Source organism: Gallinula chloropus, assembly GCF_964237585.1.
Source record: "Gallinula chloropus genome assembly, chromosome: 16".
Taxonomy (NCBI): domain Eukaryota; kingdom Metazoa; phylum Chordata; class Aves; order Gruiformes; family Rallidae; genus Gallinula; species Gallinula chloropus.
In genome coordinates, this window is record NC_140101.1 from 15,824,744 (window position 1) to 15,836,057 (window position 11,314).

Consider the following 11,314-nt stretch of genomic DNA (forward strand, 5'->3'; position numbering starts at 1 on the left):
CCCAGGTTTCTCCAGTGTGGAATGTTTCCTCTTTTCCTTTAAGCTTTCATTGGAAGAACTGGAGCACTTTCCTCCCACAGATCAGCATGTCCCCACACGAGTGCTCTGATGGCTTCCACCATCCCCGCTGCCTTCTGGTCCCAAGGACACGGTGGGGCCAGGTCAGTGGTGGCTGACACAGGATCCACGACTCCACTTCCCAAATCCTCGCCAACTCACTGCTTAAAATCCACAGCTGGCTGATCCCCCACAGAGGAACCAGGTCGTTCCAGCAGCTGTAAGGGGAATTTTTGGGTCACATGCAGACAAAGAAGGGCTGCTGCTCAGAGATTGGTGTCACACAGGTGGCCACAGCTCCCTTTCCATGTGGGCACTATGTCTGAGCATCAAACCCTGCCGCTCCCCAGCACACGGCAGCCAAAGGTGTCACAGACTCACGAGGCTGGAAAAGACCTTTGAAGATCATCAAGTCCAACCATGTGTCAGCCACATCCCCGCAGCATCCCTCAGGACATGCAGCCAAAGGTCTCACAGACAGAAACAAACCCCACATCTGAACAGAGAAGCTAGGAACCCCCCCACACACCCCCCTTTCCAAAGACCCCAGCATATCTGCTTGTCCCTGAGGCCGTGCTGCAGTTTCCCACTATGCAGGTAAAGAGCAGAAACCACAACTCAGGAGACAGGGGCCCAAGAGCCTCCCTGGGAGCCAAGGCCATGGTTCCTTCACCATCCCTTCAGGAGCATTGCACAGCTAGTCCCAAACTGAAAACACTGGGTGCAAAATAAACCCAAAACCAACAACAAAGCCCCTAGAAAACTACACCCCACACCCCCCAAACAACCTACGGAACACCCACATCACGTAGTGATACACGTGCACACGTGTGCACACACACACACACACACACACACACACAGGAGGAGTTCTCAGTTTTTTTAAGCACCTTTCATTTGTTTTAAGAGTGGAGGAGACTCACAACCTCCGTGTGAAGGGGTTTTTCTCACTCAAGAGCAGGCAGGAGATTTGGTGTGTGGCCGGTCTGGTGCTCAGCGCGGGGCAGCAGAGGAGCGGTGCGGGGCTGCCGCAGAGCGCAGGGTGGGCACGCCAGTGCCCTGGTGTGGGACGGGCTGGTCACGCTGGTGGCTCCAGGTCACTCTGCAGGGTTAATGGGTGATTAGTGGATGTTAATACACGAGCAGTGGGCAGAGAGCAGCGGGGAGGGGGGGGGGCTCGGTGCAAGCTGTGGTGAGTGCGCTTCCTCCACCGCGGGATGCTGGGACTCTGCAGCAGCCTCTTCGTTATTAATGACCTCTACATTATTAATAATTTATTAATCCTTTACAAACATACTCTTGGTATAAAGTGTGGTAGCAGTTCTGCCTCACGTCCCGTGCTGGCTGGGCACAGCGTGATGAGCGACGTCTCCGACTGGCACGGAAAAGAGGAAGGAAAAGCGAACAGTTTCTATCTGCTTCTGGAAACAAGGACGGAGTAACAGCACCAACCTGGGAGCTGGGAGCCTGAGCCCCACCCCGGTTTCTATCTGCTTCTGGAAACAAGGACGGAGTAACAGCATCAGCCTGGGAGCTGGGAGCCTGAGCCCCTCCCCGGAGCACGGCCGAGGCTCCGGCCTCGCGGCGGATCAGCGGGATGCGGAGGACTTGGACGAGAGCGGGGAGCACGGGAAGGGCTGGTGGGAAGGACTGGCAGGATCTGTGCTGGGGACACCACTCCCAGACAGCCTCCCCAGTCTCCAGCCTGTCCTCCCCTGGGAGCTGCCACGGGGGTGAGGGTGTCACAGCCAGGCTCTGATCCCGGAGAGATGCGGGTGGACAGGCAGCATCTCGGATGCGCAGGGGGAGCATCCGCAGTGGAGAACGGGCTGGGGAGCAGGACATCTTCTGGCATGTCCACGTCCTCAAAGGCTGCTACTGGGTGGCCACGTCATCCAGGAGCATGGGAAGGAACATGGGGATGGCAGCACCTCGTTGGACATCCACAGGTACAGCCTCTGCTTGTCCTCACAAGCTCCTGCGCCAGCATCACCCAGTTCACACCAGCCATCGCTGTGGGCAGGGTCAAAGGCATGTCATGTCAGCCCAGGAAGCCAGGGGATGTAAACTTTCCCCTCCAGGCAAGGACCTGTCAGTGTCTTCACCACCAAGGCACCAGAGATGAGCCAGGGTGGTCTCCAGCATGGTCAGTGAGGGATGGTGATCGCAGCAGGATCCAAGGAGTGGATGATGCCAACGGCCAGGGGCAACGTCGGGTGCCCCAGCACGCTCCTCCCCTGCTGATAACCCACTGGCTTTGAAAGCTCTGGGGCCACCAGACCCACCAGAAAGGCTGAGAAAGCAGCAGACCAGACCAGTGGCAGCAGAATACAGCCCGGCACCTCGGCACCGCTCGCCCTGGCAGGGACCGGCTGCCACAGCCGGAGGGGCAGGAGGCATCGCATCACTCGTGTGATGAGGGTGCCCGGTCTCAGAAGCAGTTGAAACAAGAAACTGGCCTTGAAGAATTGAGAGGGGAAGGCTGAAAAGAGAGACTGGAAATTGGGGGGGTGGGGTTTTTTTTTTTTGTTCTTTCTGTGCCTTTGGGACCACCGTGTCATTGGAGCAAAAGAAAAACGCTGCAGATGAGCACCAACACCGAGCTCCCCCACTGTCCAGGCTCCCAGGCACAGATCTGGGGGCTGGGTGCTTCCAAGAGGTCTCATTTTGTATTTAATCTCATTTAAAAAAATGAATAAATCTCAGCTGTCTGAGGCTGGGCTTACCACAAGTCCTCCCACCCAGGCCCCAGGCCAATATTAAGCCATGTAACACAGTGTATGAAAGAAATGCTTGGGAAATCAGCATTATTTTGGGGGGTTGTGGGGGTGTTTCTTATTTCAGAGGGTAGGAATTGAGTTGGTGAGCTGAGCACGTGACGGCCAGGCTTTCTCCAGGGCAGGGGGTGCCTAAAGGGAGGGAGCTGGGAGGGGATCAGCAAATTTCTCCTGGGTTTGGAGCCCCCTCAGCAGGTGCTGGAACCAGTGGGAAGTCCAGCCCGTGTCCTCTGAAAGGCAGAATGAGCCCATCAAGGGGAAGGGAGGGATGTGCATTGAAAATCAGTGTTGCCCCACAAAGCAGTTTGGCCCTTCGCAGAACAGGATACAATTTTTAGTGGGGGAAGACGACGTTCTCATTACAGCTCCACTGCAACGGCCTCTTCTCCAGCCCCATCCTGTCCCTCTGCACCAGCTCCCAGGTCCATCTGTGCTCTCACTTCAGTCTCTTCCCTCCGGCCTCCTTTGTCACATCCCATCACCACCAGTGTCGACGTGCTTTAGCCACCTTGGGTCCTGGCCTCCACTCCCCTCCCAGGGCTAACTGGGCAGCCAGCGCTCCGGGGCTCCAGCGCTGCCTCTTCCAAGCACACAGAGACAGAAATACACAGGGAGATACATGGGGGGGAGAGGGGGCAGCTGGGGCAGGGGGCTTGCTCGGACGTGGCAGCGCAGCAGGAACACCAGCCACGGTGATGCTACCGCCAGCGCCGGCTGGGCACCCCGTCCTGGCGCGGCGGCCGCGGGCTCCGGTGTGGCGCTGGGCCGGTGCTTTGTTTCCTGAGATTGCTTTTGAAGGTTGTCTTTAAAAAAAAACACCACGAGGCACCAGGAGCCACCCCGCCACGGAGGCTTCCACCAGCTCTTCCCCACCACAAGCCCTTTGGGGCCGGCAGTGGGGTTTTTGTCTGATCAGGGTAAAAATGCAACTCAGAAGTCAGGGAGGGAAGGGGTATTTGCTGGTTTTGGGGGGCAGGGGAGGGGAGGAAGCATTATTTAGTGTCCTTGATGAGATTTGATGTTTCCTACCAATCCCAAATCTCGTTGCTTCACTGCTCTTCTCACTTCCTGCTCTGCTTGCGCCGTCCCGGCCTGGCTGTCCGTGGAGTCATGACATCATGGAGAAAGGCACTGATGTCACAGGCTCATCACAACCAACAGGCTTTGCCGTGGATTTCAGAAACGGGGGATCTCACCAGGAATACTACTGATTTCCCACGTGAAGGCTGGCATGGCTGCGAGGTCAGAGGGGGCCCACACAGCCCCCCCAATGCCAGCAGCACCAGGGGGGGCTGCTGGCCCGGCCAGCGCCGGGGGGGGGTGAAGGGTGAGGCGAGCAGCGGACGGTGAGGGGGGGGAGGAAGACGAGGAGTGGGGGGCCGGGCATGCAGGGGGGTAAAAGGGGGGGTGTGGAGTGAAACCACAGCCCGGCATCACTGGTGTTCGTAGGGCTGGGACGGCTGGTGTTGGGGTGGGGAGCGAAGTCTCCCACCGCCGGGGGAGGCGGCGGGGGGCGGGTGGTGGGTGGTGGGTGGGAGTGGCGGGGCGGGTGTCCCGGCGAGGTCAGTAGTTGCAGTGGCGCTGGCAGGGCTGGTGGACAAAGGTCCCGATGTGCTGCTTGGCGCGGCGCAGCGGGCGCTGGCAGGCCCGGTTCTGCCGCTGCAGCGCCTTCTGGCTGAGCCGGTGCTTCTCCGCCAGCTGCTTGGCCCGCTGCACCCGCCGCACCTGCCCGACCTTCTCCAAGATGGCGGCCTTCACCGCGAGGGACCTGCTGTGGTGCGGCACGTGCCGCTCCAGCTGGGGCTCCGGCACCTCCCTGCGGAGAAAAGGGGCCGTCAGCGGCTGCTGGCACCCAGCCCTCACCCAGCCGGCAAGGAGGGTCTCCAATCCCACCCCCAGCCACACCGTGCCCTGGGATGGCCCCGGTTCCCCCAGCACAACTCCCTGCCAAGGGGCGGGAGGCCCTGGCACAGGTGGGCTCCAGGGCACCGGGATAAACTCAGACCCCTTGGGGAACGGGCCATCCCCACAGCCCCCACAGGGTTAAGGCCCAGAGCCACAGAGGGAAGCCAAACGTTGCCCCATTTCCATCTTGCCCGCACCCTGTCAGGTCCCCTGGCCTGTTTCCAGCTCCCTTCAGCCCCCTCTCAGCACCCTCCGGTGTTGAGGTGCCTCAGAAGCTCTTGAGATTGAGCTGTGGCCCTCGGGGACACGTTGCAAAGAGAGGTGTCCCCTCGCCTGGGTGGAGGTTCCCCCCCAAATTGTTTGCTGTGGGTAAATAACCACTGCAGCACGGGACAGGCACCTCCTCCTCCCCTGCCCTGGTGAGGGGATTCCAGGGGAGTTCTGGTTGGTACCAGGGTGTGGTGGGGACCCTACAGGACAGTGGGACTGGGGCTTGGCTGGCAGCACTGGGGCTCAGCATGCACATGGCCAGGGCTTTCCCAGGGTGGAGGGCAGCAAGGGGAGAGGGCAGAGCTCATGGGGGTGCAGCAAGGCTGTGCCTGGGAAAGGGGGTGCTCCAGCCCACAGCTCCTGGGGGAGGAGTGGGCACTGGGGACATGTGGGGCACTTCTGTTTAACCTTCCCCTCGCTAAGCTGGACTCTGGGGCATCCACAGCCAGTAGTGCCCTGCTCTCCTGTGTCTTTGGGACGCTGCTGTGCTGGGCCAGGAGGGTGACTGAGAGGCTGCATCCCCCCTGCCTGGGGCAGCCAGGGGTCTTGGGGAGACCACTGTGCCCAAAGGCCACCTTGTCCCATTGGTTTTGCTTTTCTTGAGCTGTACCTTGGCCAACCCCCATGTTTAAGCCCAGCCTGGCAACCCCTCCTGGTCAGGCAGTGGGGCAACAGGCAGCATCAGCACAGGGGGCTCTGCTTGGGGCAGGGAGGGGGGGTGCATCCCTCTCCACCCACAGCCCAGCAGCAATCTGACAGTCCTGCACCCATGGCCATCTCAACATGGTGTTCAGATCCCCCTGGAAGAGTATTTTGGGGTACGGAGGCTGCCATCCTTGCACTGTGCCAGCCTGTGGTGGGACAGGGGACACTGAAGCCCCAGTCCACTGGTGGGCAGCGTGGGTAAAATGCTCCCAGGCATAGGTGGTGAGCTTGCACCCTGGTCCCCTGGCATATGTCAGGGCCAACAGCCCCCCCCTCAGCAAGCACCCCCAAGCCACACTCACCCAGTAGCATCATCCTCGGGGCCCTCCCCATCCACCTCGAGGGTGCTGGTGACGTAGACAGACATGCTGGGGTGCTCGATGAGCAGGTCCTCCATGGGGCTGCTCCCCATGCCGCCGGGGCCAGGCCCCTCTGCAGTAAAACAGGGGGGAGGGGTGACAAACCAACTCTCGTCCATCAAGCAGGGACCCGCCGGAGCTGGGGAAGCAGCCGGCGGTGGTGGGGGAGCAGGGGGTGCCGGGCGGGATCGTGCTGAGTGCCCAGTACCACCAGCACCCACTCGCCGGGCTGTACTGGGGCGGGCACGGCTGCCTGGGGATTGGCAGGGGGGGTGCAGAGCCATGCGGGGCGCAGCGGGGAGGGGGGGGGACACACACACATACCATGTACAGTGGGGAGGGGAGGGGGGAGAGAAAGGGGCATCGTTAGTGCAAGAGACACCCCACCACCATCACCGCCCCTAGAGACAGACCTCGTGGGGATGGGGACGCCGGCAGCGCCACACACCGCGCCCCAGCCAGCGCCCTTGTGCCGGGGTGGGTGCTGGTGCCGCCAGGCTGGCTTTGCTACGCCAGCAAGCAGCCCAAATAGTTCTGGCCAAGGCAGTTTAACCCCACGGGGAGCAACCAGCAGGGTTTGCCACAGCAATTGTTGGGTTTTCCCTTCTCAAAGTGAAGGAGGAGCTGCAGCCAGCAGCAGCTGCTGCCTGTTCTTAGGGCACTGGGCTGAGCCTGAGCGGTGCCGAACCATCCCAGGGAAAGGCTGGGCTGCCCACGCTCACAGACATCACCCAGCACGTTGCAAACATGGAAACCAAGCACACACAGGGGGAAAAACCAGGTCACACCTTATTTTCTGGAAGGCACCAGGGGAATAAATCCTTCAGCAGCTGTTTTCTCTGCACCTCCAGGTTCAGTCCACTGGGGCCAAGTTTTGGGTGGTTGATCCAGGAGTTGCACACATCCCCCCCCCCAGCCCTCCAACACCCTAGCCCTTCCTCCCTTTCCCTCCTCACCTCTGCCTGGCAAAAACTCTTGGGCTGGTGCTTTTCTGGGCTGCCTGTGCTGGGCCCAAGGACCAGTTGTGTTAGGGAAGGGCCTGCACCTAATGCTGGGCTCCCCAGGACAGCCAGAGCAGCTCCCGGGCTCTTTGGGGTGATTCGATGAAGCCAGGCAGAGGGGGCTGCAGGGCAGTATCAGCAGGGGCACATGGGTGAGGGCACAGGCCAGCTCAGAGGTGACTCTGTTCTCACAGTGGGGACAGAGAGCACATGAAGTATGGGGCTGGCATTTGGCACCCGGCGCGTCCCCGGCCCCCCGCGCAGACGAAGCCCCAGCCTGGGGCTTAGGGCAGGCCACAATTAGCCTTGTGAACATGAGAATGTCTTTCTTCAGGTCAGTAGATATCAAACTATTAATAGTTGTTGACATGCCAGGCTGGAGATTATTTGTCAGCCTGGAGGGAGCCACTGAGCCCGGCCGGAGCGTTCTGGGTCCTCCCGCAGCAGGGGGGCTGCAGACACTGCACCCTGCCCCAGCTGCCCACCGCTGCCCAGCCCCAGCTTTTGCCACGGTGGCTTTTAATGTCACAAGGAATATTTAGGGGTCCCCAAATTCCAGGGCGACTTGTGGCCAGGAAACACTCTTTGCTCCCTCCCTGGGCGCTGAGCAGAGCAATGAGGTGAGAGGGGCATCTGAAACAGCCCTGGCTGAGCTGGTTATTTTGGGTGTGTTTTGCAACACAGGGGTCACAGACCTGGCGGGGAGGGAGCGAGTTCAGAGGCTCGTTAGGCTGCCCCTGGCTGGGAGCGAGCCAGGCTGAGAGGTGCTCTGCCAGCTGCCGGGGCACAGGGGTGAAGGGTGGGGGCTGCACCCAGGGAGTTCAGTTTTTCAAGTGCTTTGCATAACTGCAGCCTCAGGAACGGGGCTGAAATCCATCGGGCCCTGGCTGGCCAGGGAATGCTATGGGAAAAGGCCAGTGGGGATGAGCAGGGCAGTGGCAGGTCCCAGGCAGATGCTGCTGGAAGCTGGCTCTGCCCTGAGAGCCTGGCCACCTGATTGGAACCTTTTGTACCAAAGTCATCCCTGGGTCCCACCAGGCTGGCTGCAGTGGGACCAGGGCACTCCCCTCTGTCCAGGGAAGCTCCTGGCTCCTTGTGCTTTGGGCACGCTGCAGCTGCTGCCAGCCAGCCCTGACACATGGCAGTCCCACGCCCGCTGCTCCAGGGACCTACTTGTGACCAACCCTGGCCTGTGTCACTGCTGTGACCCCTCACCCAGTGCAGTCAGCAGAGACCTCAGAGGACAGGGAATCTTCCACACCATCCACGCCCCTACCACCCATCCACCTCCCAGAGTGCTCCCAGCAGGCACAGGGCTGATCTCTGTGCACCGTCCCACATTCAGACCCCCCCTTGCCCACGTTCAGACCCCCCCCCCTTGTCCATGCTCAGACCCCCCCTTGCCCACGCTCAGACCCCCTCGTTGGCTCACAGCATGGGGAACAAAAGCCCTAACGAATAACTAGCATCAGGAAAATGAGCTCTGCTCAGTGCATGGGGGACAGGCAGGGAGTTACCTGCTCAGAGAACAGATGCCTGCAAGAGGGAGGATGAAACCTCCCTCCTAAACCTTCAGGATACATTTATAGTCCCCTGGGCTGAGGCACCATGACTAACCCAAGGCTTCAAAAGCCACCGTGCAGCTCCTGCACATACTGGCTTGTTTGTTTAGGTTCACTGCTCCATTTGCAAGCAAAAGGTCATAAAATTATCATTGCAATTGGTTGAGTCATCAACCCTACAATAGCAACTGCCAAAGTCTTAATGGAGCCGGAGAAGCTCTCAGCACAGAAGGAATTTGACCCGTCTGGCTGGTGTCAAACGGGGCTCTGGATGGTTGTTGTGGTCCCTCGGGACAGGGAACCCTTGAGGGATCTCTAGGTCTCCAAGGATGTTTGTGGCAAACATCCCTGGTGTGAGTGCTGTTGGCATGGGCACTGGGAGAGCTCTGGGAAAACGAGCTCCTGGGAGTTGAGATTGGCTCCCTGATGGACTCCACTGACCCACACGTGGCCAGATGGCCGGTGGCATGTCCTGCTGCTGCCTGCCCTCACCAGGGGAAAGTCCCAGTCCCACCAGTGCCTGGGGGCTGGGGTTTCCTCCACGGGACCTGGCTCCTGATTTGCCTTCAGCGGGGTGCAGCTGAGCCCAGCTCCTCCAGGCCAAGTGCTGCCCGTGGCACAGCTTAGCTCACAGCTCCAGGGCAGGCAGCCCAGGAGGGGTGGTGTCCCCCACCCACCCAGCCATGGGTGGGCAGGTTCACACCAAAGCCCTGGGTGAGCTCCCCAGGCCGGTGCCATGCCAGGGTCCCATCCTGGTGCAGAGGCACCTGGGGGCTCCCAGGCAACAGCCACCCAGCCAGGACACCACTGCTGCCACCGCTGCTGCCACCACTGCCGCTGCCACCACCTCTGCCACCACCGCTGCTGCCACCGCTGCTGCCACTCCCATGCAGGCAGAAAGGTGGAAACAGCCACAGGGAGAGGGAAGGGGAAAAGGAGGAGCAGGTTGGGGGCTGCTGTGGTGCCCACAGGGCTGGGCACAGTGGGCAGGGTGGGAGAACCAGGGAGAGAAGGGATGAAGGACAGAGCTGGTCACATGTGGTGGAAGCCCCTCTGCTGTCATCTCAAGGGGTCTGCCCAGCTCCAGAGAAACAAGGTGTAGCAGAGGCTGTGGGAAACAAGTCCCCACTGCTTTTCTCACCTGCAAGATCAATTATGAGCCAGCCATCCTCCTCCTCCTCCTCCTCAACAAAGGGTTTGGGCTCTTCCAGGCCCTCTGGTGTATTGCTGTCGCTGAAGAAGAGGCTGGTGAGACGCTGAAACATGGTGGGGAGCAGTCCAGCAGGATGAACAGTGAGGGAGAGCTACTGTTGAGCACTGGCTTCCAGGCACAGCGATGGGAACGATGGGCAGGGAGGGGTAAAACCAGCACTCAAAGTCTTAGTGGTAGTGAAGATGCTTTGCTGCTTGCAAAACCAGAGCTGAGTTAAACGGTGCCTAGTGCAGTTCTGAGGTTCTTCACGTGGCTTCAGTGCAAAGGCCTGCAGAAGGGAAAGAAAAAGGACCAGTGCATTTAGAGGTGGCCCTCCTGCATCCCAGAGGCTCAGGCAGGCCAGAGGGGACAGCCAAAAGGTGACTCTGGCACTGATCAGTGCTGTGGGCTGCCCCAGCTGCTGGCGTCTCCAAGGGCATCACACAGCGTGTCTGAAAGCGGCAGGGCAGGGGCTGGGTGCCCAACCCTGCACCCCCCACCTGCACCATGGCCCACACCACATTCCCCTCTCCCAGTGTGTCTTGGGAGGCCGATCCACTGGTGGGGCAGAGCCAAACACTGTCCCAAGGCCAGGGTGGAACCTGCCTCCCCAGCACCAAGAGGGTACTGAGCGTGGCTGGAAGGGCAGGCAAAGGGTCCTGTCTGAAGACTGATGGCACAACCCATCCCTAGAACCCACCACCACCCCACTGACGGCCACACCAGCACGGCTGCCCTGCCCTGCCCTCCGAGGAGCATCCCCAGAAGCCCTGGCTGGTGTTTTGCCTGCGCCCTGCCTGTGCCAATACCTGCCTGAGGTTGGTTTAAGTCCGACTGTGAACGCTGCTGTGTGTAGCTGCAGAGGTGCTGTCCTGCCTTTCACTGCCACTTGCCAGCCCCAAACGATGACACCATCACCTGTCATCACTGCTCCTTTACAAGGACCTTACAAGGAGCCACACTTGGCTGTGGGTTGTGTCTTGGCCCCGAGCACTCGAGCATCAGCGCGCAGGGGCGAGAGGCAGCGGGCGTGCTGCCCCCCAGCCGCAGGGCACGGCCGTATCCCAGCCCTGGGTGAGTCTCTGCTCCCTCCACGCTCATCCCTGTCTGACCCCCAGGAAAACGCTTTCCCCAGCTCAGGGGCAGGTTAGGACTCATTCTAAGGACTGCAGAGCTCTCAGAGGTGCAAGCAGACGGTAGCTACAAGGTGCAGAGGGTATTCCTGTGGAGAACAGGCTTTGCTCCGGTGATGTGGGGGGTGAGGGGACAGCTGTGTGCTGCCCTGCTTGGCACACTGCCCTGGGTGCCCTTCAGGGGCAAAGCCCCGATTCATGGCTCTGTTGGCCAAGGTGGTGTAGAGCCAGCAAGTGGTTCTGGACCCTGGTGACACCCCATCTGCACTGGGCAACATGGGATGGGACAAGTGCCGGGAGGGATGATGTGTCAGAGCCTTGGTCCATACACATGCCAGGCCTCCAACAGCTCA

General features: G+C 60.4%; 1 protein-coding gene across 2 annotated transcripts; it reads right to left on the minus strand.

Annotated features, from left to right (window-relative positions):
* Window positions 1–927: 927 nt before the first annotated feature.
* TP53INP2 (tumor protein p53 inducible nuclear protein 2) lies at window positions 928–10,087 on the minus strand. 2 transcript variants are annotated; one of them, XM_084271655.1, is made up of 3 exons: window positions 9,778–10,087; window positions 6,017–6,146; window positions 928–4,650 (listed from the first exon to the last, which is right to left on the minus strand). In XM_084271655.1, exons 1-3 carry the CDS (start codon window positions 9,899–9,901, stop codon window positions 4,398–4,400), a joined length of 507 nt encoding a protein of 168 aa, XP_084127781.1. In that variant the 5' UTR covers window positions 9,902–10,087; the 3' UTR covers window positions 928–4,397. The 2 variants fall into 2 exon arrangements, with proteins under 2 accessions (XP_084127781.1, XP_084127780.1); XM_084271654.1 differs by having other exon boundaries at window positions 6,017–6,326.
* Between the last annotated feature and the right edge of the window lie 1,227 nt (window positions 10,088–11,314).

Coding starts and splice junctions, on each gene's coding strand:
- TP53INP2 (XM_084271654.1), bottom strand. CDS start 9,901: ATGTTTCAGCGTCTCACCAGCCTCTTCTTCAGCGACAGCAATACACCA. Junction 6,327..9,777: donor GCTCATAATTGATCTTGCAG/GTGAGAAAAGCA, acceptor GCCAATCCCCAG/GCAGCCGTGCCCGCCCCAGT. Junction 4,651..6,016: donor CCCGAGGATGATGCTACTGG/GTGAGTGTGGCT, acceptor TTTTCTCCGCAG/GGAGGTGCCGGAGCCCCAGC.